Source organism: Chamaea fasciata, unplaced genomic scaffold (assembly GCF_029207755.1).
Source record: "Chamaea fasciata isolate MVZ Bird 193981 ecotype frontalis unplaced genomic scaffold, bChaFas1.0.hap1 SCAF_8, whole genome shotgun sequence".
NCBI lineage: Eukaryota > Metazoa > Chordata > Aves > Passeriformes > Sylviidae > Chamaea > Chamaea fasciata.
Window position 1 is genome coordinate 7,451,479 of NW_027094093.1, and position 22,054 is coordinate 7,473,532.

The following is a 22,054-nucleotide window of genomic DNA, read 5'->3' on the forward strand; positions in this document are numbered from 1 at the left end:
AGATATAAATAGGGATAACAGTAGTAGTAACAGCCAGTATTAAGATCCCCTGGGGTGGTTAAATATTGTTTGGATTTTTTATTTGAGCTCAGGTTTGTTTCTCTACCTCCACCTCGACTGATGAGATAAAGAAGAAAGATATCCTCGATTTAGTCTCTACTCTGCTGTTAGTTCCTGATGAAACAGACATTTTGGCTTAATATATGTAAGTATTAATAGCTTTTTATTAAAAGGTGGATTCAGAAAACAAGAAATAGGAATATGAAACTTTCAGGTAAATAATTTTATGTCCAGTCATCTTATATTATCTGTACAAACTTCCTCCAGAAATCCAGCACTCTAGTATTAAATAAAAGTATTGAAAAACACTTAAAACCAGAATAATTGTTAGTAACTCTATGTAATTACTTTCTCCCTGGGTTAGTATTTAACTAGCACAGAGTTAAGACATCTGTGAAAGCAAATTTACATCAGCTTTGTTATATTACAGCACAAGAGAGATGAATAAATGGAGTAATATTTTATTGATCAGAAGCAATACTTCTCTCAGCAATTAAAATGCATGATTCATATGAACAAGGTGAAAATGAACAACTAAAAAAATAACTTCACATTTTTTCCATTTTGTTCTTAGTGTAAGCAATAAATACAATGCCAGAGCTTCTATTAATCTTATTTACATAGTACAATAAATGAATGTTGCCTGGTTGCCAGCCCAAATGTTTCTTGACATCAAAAGGAGTACGTGTTGCAGCATTTCTGCAGCCAAATACTCTTGTAGATCACCACCATGAAAACCTGCACAGCATAAATGCCATTAAACAACCGAGGGACCCTGCAATGCAGCCATGTATTAATTGAAGACAGTAGCATTAAAAATAGACATTTTCTCTCACTGAATCATAACATGCTGGTGTTACAGATCAAAAACATAAGACAACTATTGCTGTAGCCCCTGTAGCTTGATACAATAAATCCTCACTAAATAACATTAAAAAAAAAAAGAAACAGAAAATAATAGTAGGTAATAAACAAATAATAATCTGCATGTTCAAAGGAATCTCACAGCCCCACCAAAAGAGAGTTTACTTCCATCCCAGAGAATACAGCTATGGACTACAATATTCTGTAAAGCAGAAGACAGCCATGAGATCTCAGCAACAAGGATTTGATTTTAACTTATGGTGACAGGAAAACATTTTAAGAAGCAGACCCTTCTCTTAGCTATGTAGAAGCTGAAAAAAAGGTGAGGTAGGAAGACAAAAAAAGGAATTGGTATTTTCCAATGCAAATTAGAAAACAGATTATCTAACCTCAGCAAGAGAGGGGAAATAGAGCTCTGCTATACCATACTTCACAGTCAGAAAGATTTTCTTGCACATCAAGCTGGATGTGGTTCTTTTCCAAAGTGAAGATGGGGGGGTGTGTGCCTAGAAGGAAGCCGTGATTGTCCACCTAGATATTTCTGTATAAAAACAGTTTTACCTCCTAAATTACCATGACAAGTTTCTCCAATAGAGGACAGAGAGCATTTAGAAGAATGTGTTAAATGACAAAAACTATAGTCTGTTTAATTTGAACAGCCTCTCAGAGAGTGAAGCCTAATTAAAGTCTAATACTGTGCCGCACTCTAAACCAACACCTAAGGGTTAATCACAACAACAATCCACCAGGTACCATGAAATAATTGTCTAATAATATGCCATAAATGGCTTCCAGCACGTTAAAGTGGCCAGACACCTGTCTGGGCTTTGAGTCTCAGTGGTACCCGCAGATTCTGCAAAAGGAACTCAAGACAGATCTATACCAGCTGATGATCTGGTCCCACAAATGCAAAGCTGCTGCACCTGGAGCAGGGATTTTCTGCACCACTGATGCCTTCAGAACATTGCACAGATTTTAAGTAACACTACAAAGATTAGCAAAGAGAGTTGTAAGTAACCTCTAGTCATGTTGTAGCAGATATTGTTACTGTCACTCTTAAAATTTCAGACTGTGACACGTGATTGCCAGATCTCACAACGTAGTGTACTCTACACTACACAATCCAACAGATTCTTCAAATCACTCCCATCAACTGACCAGACAGTCCTGCAGAAGAGGAGAAAGCTTTATTTGTGCGTCCTAGCTGAGATTCTATATCGTGACACTAAATCATTAAAAGAACCCTTTCTATATTTTCCAGACCTAAGAACTGTAAAAAAAAAAATAAAGAAAAGTGCAAGTGGCATGAACATGCCACATCCTCCTGTTTTCTTTCCAAGTACAAAGCATTTAACACCTTATGAAGTCACAAAGTAATAAACACCAAAAATTACCTGCACACTAATGAAGCATAGAGAAAAGCTACTGACGAAAATGTTTAAATGTCAAAGGCAAGGTGTTTTGTATACAAGAATTTTGTATGCAAAATTATTTCAAACTGGTCTCAGAAAAACTGTCTTCCAATTTTTTGATTGGACTACATGCACCAGAAATATGTTCATTAGCCAGTCTGTCACAGTTCCGGCATCTACTTTTTCTTCTGCCTAATTTTCATTTTTCCCCACTTCAAGTAGACTTACCTGCAAATGAAATGTATAAATTTTTTTCTCACATTTTTAATTTTCAGTGAACTCACCTCGTTTCATGCCCTCATTCTGGAGCATTTTTGTCATTTCACTTAACGAAACTACTATTTCTTTAAAGCGTAAAGATTTAACAAAAATATAAATTTCTATAAAGACACATTTTCTCAAGACCTTTCTGACAACCTCCTAGTTTTCAGTGAGACCTTTCTGCACCAGCAGAACCAAAGAAACAACAATAAGGTATTGTTCTTAGCAAATTGAGACAGAGATTCAGAATCAACCAATCCAAAATAATATTGAAATTGTCAATCCATGAAGTTTTGAACCTTTATAATACAAACTTAATACTGGATTTTCCAAATAATGAGAATTCCTAACATTAATCTGCTTGATTAGTCTGAGTCTCATATACTGGCTTTGAAGGTAGTATATCATGTGCACTGTGTTCAGTCTTGCATGCTCATCTCAGACAACAAAACCAGCCACAAAATTAACCAAAACTTGCCCCAAGAATGAAGGAATAAGTTATCAAGCATATGGCCAGGGAAATCTGTAAAAGTAAAATCAGAACAACACTACAACAAATTCTGTACATGATCTTCTCCAGCTGAGTAAATTCCTCAAGCACACAGTGAAGTTCCCCCAACTGCAGTTACTATGAGTGTCTGGAGGGACTTAACAGTGACTCAGGTTACTCCTTTGCTCTCTGGCAGCGAGGCCTCATCAGTCTTGTCTTTGTTAAATCCAGAAGAAACTTCCATACGATTCAGGAGAAGGAAACACTTCTAAATATCCTGAAATAGCTTAAATAAAATTGCTCAAATCTTGGTGCAAGATATTACATTGCAGTACATCAAGGCTCACACTGGAAGTGGTGTCTCTGTGCTTGGTGTAAAACAGTGGGAAGAAAAACTGGCCAAACCAAAGCAAAACATCAATCTCTTTAACAAAAACAGCAGTATCTATCTTTGAATCTGTTACCTCAGACTACCTGTCAGGCTTTTTTGACAGCTAAACAAATGCTGGACCAAAAAAAGAACCTGGAAAACTTCTTGTTATTATTGCACCTACTTAACCCGGTTTGCTTTGCTCTATTTTAGGTTGAATTAAGACGACAGAGTATGGTATTTACACTCTAAGATTCTATAGGCAAATGAAGTGGCTTCAACACAGCACAGTCTTATACAAACTTCCAAGAAAATAAGAAATCCTTCATTGATTCCCTTTGTACAAAAATTTGCCAACTTTGTCTACACAGTAGAAACTGAAGAGGCAAAGTTTGTATCCTTATATAAATGCACATACATATATAGATATATATGTACAGATGTCCATACTGTATAGATACACAGAAACACGACCATACCTATGCATGTGTGCATACATACACACACGTATGAGAAACACGCTGCTTTAGTTTGCATCGTCCAGGAGAACAGTACATCCCCCTAGGTAGGCGAGATCCTCTGGCCATGAAGTCACAGGATGGCAGCAGGGCAGCCCCTCAGCCGTAGAGCTTGTCAGTCTTTAGTGCCATGCTGTCCATGTCGTGGTAGCCCTTGCCGTTGAGGTGCTCGCTGGCGCAGTCGTGCCCGTAGCCGTAGCCCTGCACGTCGCTGATGGTGGACACGGTGTAGGAGGCCGTGCGCAGGGCGTCCGAGTGGCTGAAGCTGTGCTCAAACTGGATCTTGTACTGGTTCCAGTGCCTCCTCAGCACGGCCTGCACCTGCGCCCACACAAAGCAAAGTGCGTGTAAACGACTTCTTCCATGCATGAGGGACATAGTGATGGCGTCTCAGCAAATGAGGCAGTGAGGCTCGGAAATCCTGGACAAGGATACCTACCTACACGCCAGTTAGCACTTGAGACGTTCTGAATTATTCACCACTTAGGTAAGCATTCTTTTCCAGCAAATTTGTTGTGAAGTAATGGTATTTTACAATTGTAGTGTACTGGCTGCTCAGAAAAAGCCCAGGTTACAGGAGGAACAGCAGCCACACAATTTTCTGCTTCCTCCCCTGTGGACTGCAGTCCAGTGTAGACAGATCAGAAACAGAGGTGAAAAACTTCTGGCTTTTTAATTTCTGTTCATCCTTCTTTTCCAAAGGCCACATCCTCAGCAAGTGTAAATTCATTTACCCTCAACAAACCATAATTTACATTTGCTATGATTTTTGGCACAAGTCAGTCTTTCCCAATTTCTGACCATACCTTAAGCAAATGACTAGGAGGACAATTTCCTGAACGCCACCTTTCTACCAGAGTTAAAAATAAAGCTGATAAAATAGCTGAAGGCCCCATTGGTTTACATGTCTCCACTGAAAGGATGTGGTGTTTGTCATGGCCTTCCTCCCCTCCAATATGGTTAAACACCTGTGCAGAGTGGAGTGATAACGTGTCACATTCATGGAATTAGTCTTTCAGGGCAGGTGCCAAGTGGGAAAGCTTGCTATGGTAATAGTTTCTGTTGCTGCTTTTTCAAATGTTTTTCTATGTTAAAAAATACTGCCTACAGGTCATGAATATTTCATTCCCTTTTCAGCCAAACTTTGTACAGAAAGCAGTCCTAACTGCTAACCAGTGGAAAAGTGACTGTCCCAGTTAATTGTTTATATTGTGGGGAAATATTTTTAGGATTTTCCATATGTCTTCAGGGTTTATGTTTGCTTTCCATTTCCATTTCCCTCACACAATGGCTCCTTTTGTCTAATTTTACTCTGGCTTTAATCATGAAAAATAAAAATAAATACAAGAAAAGGGATGTAGTTTTTAGACTTCCTGCAGTCTGGTATCAGAAACCTCTGTTTGAAGGAGAACTCCGTATTTCTCAAATCCTTTACAAGGAAATGTCAGAGAGTAAGGAAAGAAGTATCAACCAATTAACATAAAAAATTTGCATTTTAGGGCAAAAGGAAGTGCTCTCTTACTGTTCACAAAAACTTTCGAATCCAGTCTAAACATCTAAACACAAATCTTCAAACACTGAGAAATCAACTACCTTAACAATTTCGAGTTTCAGAAAGTCTAAACATCTAAACACAAATCTTCAAACACTGAGAAATCAACTATCTTAACAATTTCGAGTTTCAGATCTTACTGCTTTTCATATCAAAATTCTGTGTTTCTTCAGAGTCTAAAGGCAGAGTTCTTATTTCAGCACGGGAAGTTTTTGACTAATTAATATATGCATGGCATAGGACTTTAGAATAGAGCCAATACAGAACCTTAAGTGTTTGCACAGGTTGAATCCATCTCCTGTAACCTATCATAAGGCCGAGACAAGAGGCATATTCAAAATTCTAGCTTTTCCAAGAAGGAAGCTTAGAATGTAGTTTGGAACCAATCAATCTGTGTTCATCACTGAGCTATGTTCTATCCATTCTCCTTTCGCAGTCAGTTCCTTCAATAAGCTCAGAGTTTGAATGCAGACACACATGCAAAAAATTACACATTGAGCAACTTTCACTTCAGACAAGACAGGCTGGAGGTGGGGAAAATGCCAGCAACTGGAACTAAATGGCTTAACAAGGTCAAAGAAGTCTCTTGGCAGAGCAGGGAGATAAACTAGGCTTGCCAAATTACACACTGCAGTCCTCTCCTACACTTCTCCTGGTTCCTTAACAACTGTTCATCTTACTTTTGCTTAATAATATTTGTTAACCTATCCTAAAGGATACCAAAAGATTCCATAGCTCCTAAGAGCCACCAGCATCCCTGCAAGACAAGTGTCCGGGAGCTGCTGCCAGGGAAAAGCAGTCCAGCTGCTCCATGCCAGGGACAGAGAGCTAAAAAAAGGGTTTCTTGTAGGGGCAAACAGCATTTCCTCTCTGCCTGCCCCCGTGCCCATCACACTCTCTCCGTGCATTTCTAACTGAGCCAGGTACTCCTGGCATTGTTCCCAAGGCCTCTCCGTTACTGCTGGATCAGGACTGCACCTCTGTCCTGCTGTCTGTCTGTTCTTGTAGGGTCTTGTATCCTTTCATCTATCGTGAATGTCTTTCAATCTTCTCTAACCTTCCAATCATTTATAGAAGAAGATGGGAAAATTCAATTACCCTGTGTTTAACACTGTGTGTGTCTGCCCACAAAGTGAGAATGGGACTTTTACCACTTTCTGTTCAGCTTTGAGCAGGGGCACAGAGCTGTAAATTCAGCTCAGGAGGGTAGAACTTTGTAACAAGAAAGAATATTAAGGAAAGCACTGAATGAAAAACATCATAATATAATTGTGTTTCTCAGTCATTAAGAGAAGCTGGTTCCAGCTGGAAGAGTCCTTTTTTCTTTTTTTCTTTTCTTTTTTTTTTTTTTTTCTCACCTTATAACTTAATAATAGCTGCACTTGATGAGTTTGTAGGAAGGACTCCTTCCAGTCAGCCCTTTAACACTGGTAGCTTGATGTTGGATATCAGACAAACTAAACAGCTCAGTAGCCACCCAGGAAAAAGACAAACAAACCAAACCACAACACAGCCTCATCTATCTCATCTATTGTACAACAGATTGTATAACCTTGTAAACCTGAGACTATGATCTTCATGGCAACATTTCTGTGGAGCAGTGAAATAAAAGAAAAAAGGCAAACAAACCCCACAAGGCTTACACAGACCATTTAGGTTCATTATAGCACCTGTTATTGAAATTTCAACAGGAATCTTCTGATTTATCAGAGATCTGGGACAGGCTTCTCTGACCACAGCCTGTATGACCCCAAAAACCACACTAGGCCATCTGAAGCTGGAAAATGTGATGTGTTGAGAGCATCTTACTCTGTGGGCTGCTGGCCCATGAGCAGAATGTGAGTGTCCTTGGGGAAGCCCTGCCACAGAAGATCCAAGCTTGCACATCCGCCCTGTCTGGAGGAGGTTTGTGTTGTGACCAACAGCTGCAGTGCCTGTAAGAACTGGATCTGACAGGCCATCCCTGGCTGCTCTGCTCAGTGAGCTGGAGATGTTCCTTGGCTACAGTCAGCACCGCATACCAACTATTTTTCCTACATTTCTTAATTTGTCTTCACTGAAGTTCTGTCCTAGCAGATCACTTCTGTTCACTTTTTGGCCAGAAGTATCTTGCTTGAACAGGACTGGGCTCCTGACATCTGGTGCAGAATCCACTAAAATGTACAGTAACAGCTGGGAAAAGCTAAGACTTAGAAACAAATTAGTGCATTTGGCATTTTTTAATTGCTAATACCCCACTGGGAATCTCTGCCCCACTGTCATTGCAAGTGTCAATCCCAACATCAGCATCACCTTTGAAACACAGACTCAGTGCAGCCAGGCGCTGCCAGCAGTGCCTGGTGCTGCTCCTCCTGTAATCCCTCAGGAGGTGCTGCTGTGAAGGGGGATGAGAAGCAGCCCCTGTGCAGCCCAGCTAAGCTGCAGCTGCAGGTGTCAGGCGTGACTACAGGGGAGCAAACAAGTGTCTGCGGCCCCACTTGCCAGCGCCAGAACCTTTTAGGAGATAAAGGAAACACAATTTTTCTGTGCTGACATTTTCCCCCACCTACATTCTCCCCTTGGACTTCCTTACTGATACAGTTGTTTATATAGCACTAAGTCCCTTCTTGAACAAGGTGTACTGAAAATTCTTTAAAAAAAGCAAATAGTGGTCACTGAAACAATGAACCCAAAAGTAGTTTTAAAAGAATAAATTTCCACTCTCTAGAGAGCAAATACAGACATGTATGTTTAACTAAGTCAAGGTCTATGGTCCAAAAATCGAGTTCCTAAATTAATAAATGTTAAAATACCTAAGTCCTCCTTGAAACACTATTCTGCCAGTAGATATTCAAGGAGTGATTCACTTATTAGCATTTGTAGGAGTTGTGGAAGAGCTCATCTTTTACCACTGATGAGCCCATGGTGAATTTAGAGGATGACTCAAATAAATTTGGTTTTTCTTACACAGCAGAATAGGATGTGTTAAAAAATTTGAGTTTGTAACAATGAAATATTAACAGGAATAGATACAGGAATAGATTTCAAAATCAATTATAATTTAGAATTAAAAACAGCCTTGGAAGAGGCACAAGGATGAAGACAGAACTGAGCAGTGGACATGCTGTTTTGTAAAAACTGCAGAAATCTCAAGGTTTTCCACTCCTCCTCCCCAATTTTTCACTGGAGAAGAACAAACTGATTTTTTCCAAGCACCTGTTTTTAGAAGGCAATCTGAACTATCCTATGGCATTCTGAAGGCATCCTGAGCTTTCTGCTCTGTCAAAGGGAAAGAGTGTATGAAATGTCAATGGAGAGTGAAGGCGAGTGATCAGATCCGACCCAGAACACTTGAAGATGTTCTTGCTTTGAAGCAAATGCATGAGCAGGGACTTGAACCTGCATCTACCCTAAGGACCCTGTCCCAGGCCCTGAACTCAGAGAAACCCTATCTTCATCTTTTCCGGCTCCTTGGCAAAAAATCAGTGAGACTCATGCATTTGGGCGGGGGGATACACAACAAAGACACATAAATAAACCTTCAAAGCTCATGGTAGTTTGATTGCAATTCTGTCAGCTTTGGACTTGGGAAGAGAAGGAAGGGCAATCTACATGAATCAATTCTAGCATCAGCCAAATATTTACCTGTGAGTAAAAATTACTGCCCAATAACACTATAGAAACACACTGACACAATTTTAGAGCATCTGATAAAAAACCCTAAGGGTTCAGTCTTAGGAGAAGATCTGGTTACTCCCACATTTCTGCTTACAGCCTATACTGTAACCACACTAAATGTAGAACAAATGAGCAAACAGATGTGTAGGAGTAAGTATAGCATTGCAGTTGTTCCTCTGCCAAAAGTATTGGCAAATCACCAGTTAGTTTTTTGGTGGGGGTAGTTTGGTTCATTTGTTTGGGATTGCTGGGATTTTTTTTTGCAAGCAAAAGCAACATTAATAATATATATTCTTAGCCCTCCTACTATTTTGATCTCTGACACTAAGAAGTTTCTGGAAGTGAACTCTCTACAGCCTGGGGCAAGACTTTCTACATGAAAGTCAGCCTGTGCACTCCAGAGACCTTGACCATTCCAAGATAACAGCAAAGCTTGTTAGCTCCAACAGGATCAATACAATCTATTGCTGGCACAATCCTCTAATGTCAGAATAAGGTTTGTCCTTGGAACTAGCTGATCATGGTACCTTAAACATGCACTTCTAACCCACACAAATTCCTGCCCTAAGCACACCAAGCTGTTTAGGTCTGACTGTTGGAATGGTGCTTTTCACTTGGGCTAAGAAACACTTTTCCAAATCTTAGCCTAAAATTTTCCCAGAGAGTGTCATAAAACAATCCCAGACTCATAGAAGGAGTTTGGTTGGAAGAGACCTTAGTGACCATCTAATTCCAGCCCCCTGCCTGCGGTACAGCCATACCCAGCCCAGCAACACGTGTGCACTGTGTCCTGTTCCTGCTACAGAAGGACCGAGCAGTGAGTCTCCAGGATAACATCCTGTACAGCTTCCAACACAGACAAATAAACCTTCTGGGTGCTGAACTGCTTTTCAGTGTTATGATATTTATATGGACTTTATAGCAAAGTGACAACTCTCTTCAGTTTCTTAATCCAGACAAATATGTACAGTTTAGCACCCAAGAATCAGTCCTAACACACTTAATGGTGCCATGAATGATGGCATAGTCCTTTCCAAGCTCTGCTCTTGGTATCCTGATACTTTGTTTTCTTCTTTTAATTTAGACAAATTCAGACATAGAATTTAAAAAAAAAATTACCACCTCCTTAATTGCTGGAACAAAAACATATAAAAAGAAAAATTGTTAAAGATATAGTGAAAATTGTTACTCTACCTCTCCATTAAAGAAGCAGAAAATTGTAGCCACCAGCAGACCCTGTAAAATAAAAACAAAGATTCTGCTTTAATTCAAATGCATATGGGCTATTTCAGGTGTGAGATAATTAAAGGTTTCTGATAAAATTCAGATACAGATAGCAGAGAAAATGCAGGAGAGATCACTAACAATATGGGGCCAGCTTTCTACCATGGTGTTTCTTTCCTTTGAAAATTGGAAGGCAATTAAATGAAAATTCAGCCTACTGAGAAGTCAAACACTACTGGATGAAGATCTTTAAGAACTGAAACACCACGATCATTTCTCTTTTCTCTGATTGCCATGCCAACTGCTCTGAGCTCAGGTGAGCTCAGGCTGCTTGCTGTTCCCACCTGGTAGTGCATGAGGATGTGCATGACGTAGTCGTACACCTCCTCAGCGATGCGGCCCTCGGGTCGCCAAGGGAACAGCACAAACTCGATGCCAAGCAGAGGGACAAGGATCAGGGTGGCTCTCACTGCTTTCATGTACAGGTTGGACTCAGCCTTGTGGGTGTCTTTCAGCTTGGTTATGAGAACACGGACGATATTCAGCAGGAAGAAAAGGTTCACCTGTCGGAAAAGAAAATGATGAGATGGAGGTCTGGAAAATGATCCCACACACTGATTTGTGAGACTGGAAACCAGACAGCACAAACTCACACTGCTTGGCTAGCATTGTGATTGTACAAGAGAGATCAGATAAACATCTTTGAAAGCACCTTTAAGTAACTGAGATGTGGCTCTAACTTCCAGTATTCACACTCATTCCTTGAACTCTCTAAGCAAGCTATCTGCCAGTGGTAACAACTCACACACTTTTCTCTCTGCTGCCAGTAACAGTGCATGGGTAAAGGATTGATTCTTTTCAGGTTGGTCAAGAAAGATGATGCTTTTCCCTCCTTGTATTTAAATACGGTTCTTCAAAAAGCTACTTTTCATTTTTTCAACATGAATTTGGTAAATTTGTAGAGAAAAAAAAATCAAAACAATAATAATAATAATAGTAAAAGGCAAAATGCTGCTACAAGGAACTGTATATTCCTCTAGACAAACAGTGGATTTGGCATTCTTACAGAAGCCAATGGATGGATCTTTTATTCTTTCTGCAGAGCTTCCAATGGGGCAAGCACTGAGATGATGCTCTGTCATTCCATTGCTTGTGACTGAACTTGTCTACAAGTTATTCAAGACTGAACAACTACTGAACTTATTTATTTCCATAGTTACTAAGCTTTGTTTGTTTGTTTTTGTTAGAAATGTCTCTTCCTTCAGTTTGACCAGAAAAAAAATCCCAAACTGTCATTGTGAGCAAGCACAAAACTGATGCACCACACACAGGTATGTGCATGGATAGACACGCACATCACCCAAGGATGAGTAACCTGAGCAACAGCAGCCTCAGGAATGATCCCACCCCACCCATATCTCCCGTGCAGCCCCTGATGGAAGCTGCAGGTAGATGGGACCCTGAGAGCTCAGCCACTCCATCCTCTTATCCAAGGCACAGAGACAGGACAGAGGTGCTCTGGGGAGCCACTACAGAATGGAGAGAGACAGGCTCTGCTCCCAACTCAGCTTCCAGAGGATTGTCTGCCCTTGCCAACAACTAGAGACAAAAGGGGGGATAGGGAAGAGGCTGGCAGACAGACAGAACTCCCTTCTAAAAGGCCTCCGAATTCCTGGTCTAGGAGGAGGCTCTGTCTTGCTGTGGCACGAGTGCAAGCAGGGAAGGCATTTCAGACCACGGGTGTCCTGCTGCCTTCACAGCCCTGGCAGAATTCTTGCTGTCAGTTCAGGCTTTCAGGATAAATAGCGGTGTGCTATTATAGCAACATGGCCCTTTACAGATATGGGATGTTATTTATATTCTACTTACATGCTATTTAAATTATTCTAACAGGAAATTGTTTTACATAGGAAACTACTGCATGGATTTCTCCTGGAAGCCTTCAGCTACCTTCAAGCTTTGTTTAAACAGCCAAGGTCTTCTGATTCTTTCTCAAGGGATTTATTTAGGTTTTATGTAGCCCAAGATCCCTATCCAACTTCCTATAGTACATGCAGACAATGAGTCCTTCCTCCATTTCTAAATTTAATCCTTCTCAAATCTACTGGTTCAACATTAACATGTCTCAAACACTGAGTTTTCTGCCCTTTCATGTTTTGGTAGTACGGCCAATTCCTGTAACGCTGTCCGTAAGTGCTAGCTGAAGATGAAAGTTTCAGCAGACAGGCATAAATGGCAGCACCCAATGAGCTGTTTCTTTTACAAGATGCACAGAGTTTTTCTATTTGTTTCACCCACCAAAACCAAAATGCACAAAATTAAGCATGTGAAGAGTCTGCAAATAGCTAAAAGGGCAAATGGAAAGCTGGAGGAGGGAAAGCAGAGAGCAGAGTTGAGTAGAACAGGATGAGTGTCAGTACAAGTATGTAGCACCAATTTTTGATGAATATCTCTTCTGTCAGAGAATAAGAGCGAGATCAGGATGAACTGAATTTTTAATTAAAGTGATGAAAACAGGTCCTGGTTTTAAGTAAGGTGCTGAGCAGATTTTTACATTTAAGTAAAAGTAGGGCAGTGGAACTTCTCACTTGCACTTTATCATCAAATTGACTGTGATGGTTTGGAAAAGCCCAAAGGAGCTCTGTTGTGCTATCTGCACAATGAACATAGAGTGAAATAGCAACAGCCTCACAGTGACCTGAAAATTGAACAGGGCAACTGAGCGAAAATAGAAACAAAGGCAGAGAAGGCAATCCTAGACAAAGAAAAAAAAAGTGTTGGTGCCTATACTGGGAACTCAGGAGCATTTAGGTTCTGGCTTGAGAGTGGCAGTGAACTGAAGCTGAGTTCCTAAGTCAATAGGGGCTGCAGTTTCTGAATGAAATTCTCCTCATGTCCCTGATATATCTACTTTTCTCCATGCTGAGTTTGCACTAAGTAGTACAGTAATCCTTGCAGGTTTAAATTGTTTCAATTCCTCCTTAGGATGATATAAATAGACTATTCTCACTCAAGGCACTCAGATATTCTTAGATATGAGTTGGTAGCCACTGCTTGGCTTTTAATGCATTTGTGCAGCTCCATAACTTTGCCTGCTTGGACACAATTGAGCATTGAACTTCTAAATGCCTAAGCCTGGCACCGAGTTCAGCTTAAAGTCATTAAAACACAAGGACATAAAAGACAAAGCAGGGAGCACCCAAACTTCATTCTAGCACACCTTCACTCAGAACTGGCATCTGTAATGGTCTGTCAGACTGCAACACCAACACATAACATTATTTAGGGGGAGAAAGGAACATCCCTGTATCAATATTTATATAAACAATGCCATAGCTAAATAACGCATGGCACCCAAACAAACAAAACCACAAGAGCACTGGCACATCTGAAGCCTACACGGAAATCACTACTGCTTTCACTGAAGTGCAAGCCAATTCCTTTTCTCTTCCCCCCTCAATTTTGATCAATTATTTGTCTAGCATGAAAATTAACATCACCCTCTACTGTCCCATTCCCCCTCTGTTTCTTTAACTGTGATTGCTTAGGCAGACAGTTGTAATTTAATGGACAATTGAAGACAATTCCAATCAAAGTGCAACCTATGTCAGCTCCTATTCCTTTGGCAGAAGAACTGACCACAGTTACGTAACAACAGGGACCATAAAAGCAGCGTTGTTTTTAATTTTATGTAATTGTAGGATTTTCAGTGATGTACAAGAGTTAAATTCCCACTGGTTTCTGCCAATTCTCCCTGGCACCGACTTGACAGTCCCCTTCACTTTCTTTGAGATCTGCTCCTGCAAATAGAAACAGTGTCTTCCCCCTCATTGTCTAATTTGCAGTTTAATGTTGTTGCTTAAATGTCTACTAAAGCAGGTCATGCTTAGTAAAGTGTGGAAATTGTATCTGGCAAGCAAGCTGCTTAAGCAAATGAGGGTTCTGTTCACAAAGCCTAAACACATGCATTTAACCTAACATCTTTAGCCCTGTCTTTTCTGAATTGAAAAAAAAACCCTCTTTTTTTCTTTGCTTCCAGAAAGGAAAGCAACTCCTTTAAAGTACCTTCACATCACAGGCAAGATGTGCAGTTTAATCTGTTATTCCTGCATGATTTTCAGATAAATTTACTGATTGTACTGAGGCAAGAAAAATACAAGAGAAACACTTTCAGTTGGGTCATGAAAAATATAGGAATACAAAAAATGAACAAAGTTGTAAATTGAAGAGGATGGACAAAGACTCTGCCCAGACCAGCCCCACAGAGATGATTATTATGCCTCCAGTAAAATCAAAGGACATTCTGAATGTGGCCTTGAATAGAAACAAGACCTGATCATTTGGGATGGATCCAGTGCGTTCGAATCCCACAGGAGTCTGGCCACTTGCAGTGTGATTTTGTGGAGGCCACTGCTTAGAAGGAGAAAAAATGACCTTGCATCCTAAAATGAGGTCACTTCATGGAAGATAGTAGAGTCTTGTAGTTTTACACAAATCTTTACATTGCTATTTAAAGAAAATTCTAATACAAATTACAGTTCAGCTTCAAAGAGCTTTTACTTAAGTGATATATCTGTGGAGAGATACCAGAACAATGGAGGTAACAACCCACAAAAAAAAAAAGCAAACCCTTATACTTTTCTGTGAAAATAGGGTTTTATCTTTTGTGTAAAGCAGAGAGAATAAAAATTGAAAGGATGTAGAATTGGGTTTACGTTTACAGATTAGAGCACAGCAAATCCTTACATGAAACAGATACAGAAGACCTGACAGACAGGACAAGAGATTACCAGCAATAATTCACACCCCAAGGGTCACAGCTCTCAATAACTTCATGGGCATTGCTCTGGCTGCCCTCACAGAGGGGCTCAGGTGTGTCATGGTATCATTGCAGTCCTCAAAATTTAACTTCACTACTTAATTTCACTGTGAATGAAAAAGGGAGTCAAAAGAATCCCAGGATTTATTCAATGGTCTTCTGAGAGAATACTCTATCCATGGAATGCCCTCCACAGGTATTCATCAACAAGTTAACAGAAGAGGAAATTGTAGATCAGAAACTGAAATTATTTCCAAAAAGTTTTTGAAATTATTTACATAAAGTTCATTAAGATTTTCACTCTCAATCAACTTCCTTTTGTGAACTGAAAAGCAGGGAGAAAAGTCAGCAGCCATGGACCCAGCAGTTTGGCCAGATCAGCTCGAGGTTTCTGTTACAATAAAACAAATGACTGTCATACACAGTCAGGGGCTAATCACATATGGAACGTCTCTATGCTAATTATGTTCATTATGTTGTTTAAGTACACCCCTATTTCTATTTAGTGACAATCTACTGCCTGAATTTCATAGGGTAAATGCAGTCCTAGTGCCACGGATGTACAAGACTGATTTTTATGCGATAATGTCCTCAGTTACTCACGAAGAATTTCATTTAGTAGTGAACACTGAATAGAGCTGGCATTAACTTGGGGTGTCAGATAGAACACTGTGCTCTAAGATTTCACGAGCACTCCAGAAACAGAGGAGCTGCAACACCCCAGTGGCCAAAGCAGACAGTGCTACATTACTATCAGAACAGGGGCAGTCACAGGTACTGGCAGAACCATTTGCACTGGTTCTCTCACCAAGTGCCTGCTGTGGTTTCTCTCCGTCCCATATTCCCACCCACAGTCAATTCTGGCATGCAAACCCCCTCTCCCTGAATCTCAGGCAGCCTGGTGGCTGCTTGGCCACAGCACAGGGACACAATGAGGCTTCTAGCAGGGTCCACCTGGCAACTGGGCTGGGCAGGAGAGGCATTCTCAGCTAAAGGAAGGATTTTAGATTCCCCTCCAGTACTCCAGGTAAGGTTCAGTCCTTCCTTGTCACTAGCATTTGAGTGGAATGATAATCAACACTGCAAACCCTGAGTTTCTCAAAGGACCAGAGGCACAGACCCTTAACAAGGCCAAGACTTCTTGTATCTTGTGTGTCTGAGGCACCTGCTGGGTTAAGCAGCAGACTCATAAGTGACAGTGACCTCTAAATGTTAGACTGAAGCTCTTCCCATTGTAAGCCCTTCAAGAGCAGCCAGAAATTAAACAAGAAAACAAAATATTATTTGAAAAATGCTTACCAAGAGAGCAGCGCAAATAGGGCCATGGATGATGTAAAGCAGATGAGTATCAGAGCTGATCCAACAGCTACAGAAAACAAACAGGAAAAAAAAAAAGGCATTTATTAGCTTTGGTTTATTTTTTACCTTAGAGAAAACACACAAGCTTTGCAAGCTGAAGCTACTTACTTGTCATTGTAATATAAACTTCTTGCAACAGCATGTATGCAGGCAGGGATCAGTGGAAAACCTGTGGAGAAAAAACAAGTATTTTCTTCATTAGTAAAACCTGGTTAATAAGTAAACTTGCATATCTTGGAGGAATCTCGTGTATTTTCACCTCACCCAAACTATATACCTGCAGAGAAAATAAACTAACACAGACCAATTTAAAGTTTCTTTTCTAAGATTTCTTTCTGAGGGCTGTGTGAAACCTTATTCCCACTGACTTGCCAAGAAATCCACGGCAACACACAAGAAAAGCAAATCAACTTTTCACTTTTCAGAACATAACAAGTGATCTTCATTAACACAGATGTTTTTCAGGCTGCATTCTGCAGTAACACCAAATAGGAAGTTATATTAAAATGATGATTGCGTACACAAGCACAGCTTTAACACTGTGACCAGTGGTGAGCATGTTCTCACTGGTGTGAATACAAAGTATCAATGCCTTGCTGTATTTAGAAAACAACTTAGAAGATAGACTCAGGAAATCAAGCCAAATGAAAAAATTTAGAAAGAACAAGCAAAATATTCATCTGGGGCCCCTGACACTTCGGTGGTACCCGATCTTCAGGAGCTGCTGAGCACCTGTGACCTTCCAGCCACGTCTCAGCTGTGCCTGCAGTGGGACAGGGACCCAGGTACCAACACACTGGAGCTGAGTGTGCCAATACAGCCAGGCTGCCAGAGCCTTCACCTTCACTCTGTGAATAAGCCCTTGTGCATTATCTGAGGAGAGCAGGCTTGCCTTGTTAGTTTTGATACCAAGACTGCTTGAGATCTTCAGTTACAGCCATTCTGTGTTTGCTTAGTGAACAATATAGGTCAAATGGAACCACTGGAAAAATAAATCCTCAGCCATCCCTAACTCAGTTCTGACCCTCCACCCTAGGCATGGCGAGACTTCTCTGAAAACAAACATTCATTCCTGAATAAACATCTTCGAGGTGAGGAATAATGAATAATTACTTCTTAAGGTCTTTTTTTATAATAGGAGGCTATTTTCTCTGTACAAAGGAGGAGTCACTTCCTGACTCCCGAAATGCATAATCTCTCCCTCGGCAGAGGTACACACAGCTGCCTACGTGAATATTTCTAAGCTTGTTAAAGCACTACAGACAAAGATCGGGGTGTGCCATAGTCACTCAAAGCTCAGAGAGGCAAAGGTAGAGATGTTTGAAGGAGGAAGAGGCTGCACTGACATGAAAATACACAAGGTGAAATCACATACCCCAGCCAAGAAGGTAATACCACATCAAGTGCTGCTTCTCAGCAAAAACAGCCACCACAATCAGGGTGTGCAGGTAAATGCCTTCACACAGCATCCAAAAGTAGTTGCAGCCCATCAGGTACAGGTAGATGAACTGTGACACTTTGCAGCTAACCTGCAGGAAAAAAAAAAAAGGGAGAGTATAACTTAAAATTTTAATTTGCAGAAATCTGAGAGCTTTATTAGCAAAGTGGAAAAAATACCACTCGAGGTAATATTTATTCAGTTTTCCACTGCAATTACATACTTATTTACTTTTTAAAATAAAATTTTTAAGGCATTACAATCTTATACTTTATGGTCTAAGTCTCAATTTTTATTATTCATACACGAGGCCCCTGAGGTCCTCAAGCGTGGCAGAATGCTGTTTTGATATTTTGCCTTATTGCAAACTTTGTCACATTCAACCATTCCAAATCCTTAAATGACGTGATAGTAACCCCACAAGAAATGTACTTCGATGTGAGTAATCCCTTCTCAGTTTTACCCATCACAACATATAGCTACCCCAGAGAACAATTAATGCTTTTAAAATGCTTACAATACTTCCAGTTTTAACCTACTCAAAACTGCACCAAGGGACGAAGAGCTTGCAGTAGGTTCTGGGGGAGCCTGGCATCTCTCTGTATTTAGTTTAATTCAAAATATATTCTACAGTTCAAATGCTAGAATATAATTTATTGGGAAGTCTAAAATGTGAGGCTGTGAACAAGGAGCAACAGCTAACTTTGGTTTGGTCACATTAAATCTTTTTCTCCCTCCTTCCAATATTGCTGCTTGTTTGATTGTTCTAGTTCTCTCACTTGGCTTAAAACAAACCAAAAGCCAACACTGTTTTACCATTTTCTGCTACCTAAGTCACTTGATGATGATTATTAGCAGCTATCTCAGGTGTGTTTTCCAGCACATTGATGACTGCTTCTACAGGAGAAAAGGAAATTATCTTCTTATTGGATTCAGCTTCTGAAGTTTAACCCTAACTTCCACAGAATTAAGATTTATCTTCCATGTCTAAATAACAATAAAGCCAGAGCCAGGGATTTGTTTATGTACTTCATAACAAGTACATTAAAAAAAAAGTTTTTATTTTAACTGAAGATGGCCAAGTTAAAGCCGTAAGAAACTAGCAGACAGATCCAAAATACCTTGCAAAACCTTTTTCCCTGCCCTTCCTTGGTGAATTCAGCTGTCAGCCTCCCTGACATCACCTAGAACAGGCTTTCCTGCAGTTGTTTCAGGGCAAAAGCAACCCTGTGGAGCTGGGAAGAGGCTCAGTCCCTTAAAGCACTTTCACTATTTCACAACCTCGAATGTGCAATGTCCCAGGCACTGTGAGACATCTGCTGTGCTACGTCACGCATCTGCTGGAACCGCGCTGCATTTCATTATACAGCATTTCATTGTACAGCATTTCAGCAGCTGTGCAGCTTCCACCTCCGCTGCGCTCCTCAAGACACTCACCTACAAACAAACAAGGCTGGCAAACAGACTTTCACTTACTGGGTTAGTTGCAACTAATTCCTGGTTGTTGGCAATGGCTGTCAGTGAAATTATTGTTACAACAGAGTTGCAAACGAAAGAGAAAAACAGATTTTTATGCAGGGTAATCCTTTGGCAACTCAAGCTCCTAGAAAAGAGAAACAAGAACAAATGAGTACATGGGAGGACAACTATGTGTACTTGGGGACAACTCTTGACATTTTGAAATGCTAGAGCTCTTGATTTTACTGACAAGTCTTACATCAACCCTTTCTTCAGATCCAGAGCAAATTTAATACACCAAAAGGAAGAAAGCAAGTACATTTAGATCCAATATGTTTATAGTGAAAGACCTGCTTTGTAGTGGCCAGCTGAAAATTATTTAAATGCTGATAATAATTGTCAGAAGATTTTTGGTTAGTCCATGAAGAATTTCCCAATTACCTGTGACACCTGTGCTTGACAAAGCTGTCTTACCCTGTTTCCATTTACCCAAATCTGTTCAGATCTTTTGAGGGTAATTCCTGTTACCCATATCCTTGCCATTTTTCTTCCTTCAGTTTAAAACTAGAGAAGTATCTAAATAAGCAAAATAATGCAAATCTCCCCCTGACTTTTGTGTATAACTGAGTTATAAACAATTTCCAGGACATATTTATAACATCCCTAAAGAACTGCATTTTATTGTATTAATTTCTAAGGTTTGCTATTAATCTTGCAATAAAACTAAAGAGAGAATATCTTTGGAAGGACTTAAAAAAAAAACCAAACAACAAAAAACCCAGGGATTCAACTATATCAAATAATGTTTAACATAGGTGCAGCAACTTTCTGTTTTTCTGCCGTTCTAGAGGAAGCAGGAATAACTCAGTGTATTCCAAGAGGAGGGACAGTGTCTCATTCAAGTTTTTCCAGTGAACTCCTGGGTTGCTTTGGAGACCGCATCTACTGAAGCCTCTGGTGCAGAGTCTGTGCTCTATACCCAGACCTGCCTGGCTCCAGTTAACGGCCAGAGAGATGGAGAGCAGCTGACTGACACTTTGGAATAACCAGCTGGGGCAGAAAATCCACCACTTACACACATACCACTGAGAGAAATCAGAAACACATTCAAAAGCGCATCAGGGGACATGTCTAAACTGTCACCCAAGGGGAAAAAGAATAAATTGAGTTTTCTAGCCTCTTCAAATAGCATGCCTGGAAGAAAAGATAAAGGAGGGACATCGGTGATTCATTTTTGAGAGGACAGAAGGGAGACACACCTTTACATTTTTTCAGAGAAATGCAGATATAGAATCTTCACAAAAGCTGGAGGAGTATATTGAAAACTGCTGATAGATGAAACAACAATCAAGGTGACCCACAGAAAGAAAAGGACAGCCCCATAAGCCTGGATATTGGGCAGATCTTGGCTGCATCCTTTGCAGCTCTCACAAGGGCAGTGTACAAAGCACCCACAGTTCCTTGGACTGAGCTCACAGTATACACTGTGCAAGCCCTGAGACAGTGCAAGCCCCTGGCACTAAAAACAGGAGAAAAAAAACTCCTCTAGAAACCAGTGCTGCCATTTAACAGGGACCTTTGGTTGCCACATGTCGTTTAGCTGAAGAAAATACAAAAGGAAAAGTGTCCAAAATATGGAAAACAGGGTTGTGTATGATCTGAGGAAAAGATCTATTTCATTAGGCTCTCTAAGATTTTGAATCTTGTTTTAATGCCCCAAATGGATAAACTTGTCCTGGGGTGACTTTTTGATGCTGCTGTCCCCAGTTGTCTGTTCTGTTTAGGCTGTATGTTAAGTTCTGCACCTTCAAGACTAAGTAACCCCTGATAAGTAACAGCTATGTTAATTAACCAATACAGCCTTGCCCCTGAGGAGTAACAGCTCTAGCCGGTAAGGATGAGTGAGATAAAGGAGGAGGTGAGCTGGTAAGGGGAGGATCAGGATGGAGGAGCAACCTTGAGGAGCATGAAGCAGAGATTCATAAAGCAGGATCCTGGAGAGAGACAATCACTGCTGTGAGACCAGTTCCGAGAGCAAAGGGGGACAAAGAAGATGCACAGAGTTTGTTTTGAGAACAGCATTCACTCCTCTGCATTCCTGCTCCCGGACTGTGCTTGGCTCAGGCACACACAAGCACAGAGACCTGCTTTGCTCTCGGTTAGTTCTAGCTAGCTGAGGCACAGCAGAAGCTCTCTGGGCTGGTTTTTTCTTTTTCTTGGCATTGTTTAAACCTGTCCTGGACTGAAAAACCCAGAGGAGCAGCAGGAGCTCACACCCGTGGCCCACTGGGGCCTGGACCTCCGGAGGGACTGATAAGAGACTGAGCGAGCTGAGGAAGGACTTTCTGAATCAACCATCTCACTTCAGAACAACAAAAGATTTTATTACTTCATATTATTCATTCTTTATACTTGTGGGCACTTTGTTTGCTAATTAAAAGGTTTTTCCACTTTTCTCCAAGGAAGTTGTTTTCCTGGACTGGTTGGGGGAAGGGGCCATTTGGGTTTGCTTCCCAGAGGGACCCCATTCATGGATTCTCTCACAAATTTGCCCTAAACCAGTACAAAACTT

The 22,054-nt window shown here is 40.6% G+C and overlaps 1 protein-coding gene across 3 annotated transcripts in view; it reads right to left on the reverse strand.

Annotated features, from left to right (window-relative positions):
• Positions 1 to 204: 204 nt before the first annotated feature.
• The window catches only part of CALCRL (calcitonin receptor like receptor), a 64,113-nt gene continuing 42,263 nt past the window's right edge, over positions 205 to 22,054 (reverse strand). For all 3 annotated transcript variants that reach the window (XM_066189519.1, XM_066189517.1, XM_066189518.1), the window contains exons 7-13: positions 19,501 to 19,627; positions 17,962 to 18,115; positions 16,695 to 16,755; positions 16,527 to 16,593; positions 10,753 to 10,971; positions 10,379 to 10,420; positions 205 to 4,296 (exon numbers count right to left, since the gene is read on the reverse strand). In XM_066189519.1, the coding sequence (XP_066045616.1) occupies positions 4,075 to 4,296; positions 10,379 to 10,420; positions 10,753 to 10,971; positions 16,527 to 16,593; positions 16,695 to 16,755; positions 17,962 to 18,115; positions 19,501 to 19,627 (892 nt within the window). In that variant the 3' untranslated portion in view covers positions 205 to 4,074. The remainder of the gene's footprint in view (positions 4,297 to 10,378; positions 10,421 to 10,752; positions 10,972 to 16,526; positions 16,594 to 16,694; positions 16,756 to 17,961; positions 18,116 to 19,500; positions 19,628 to 22,054) is intronic.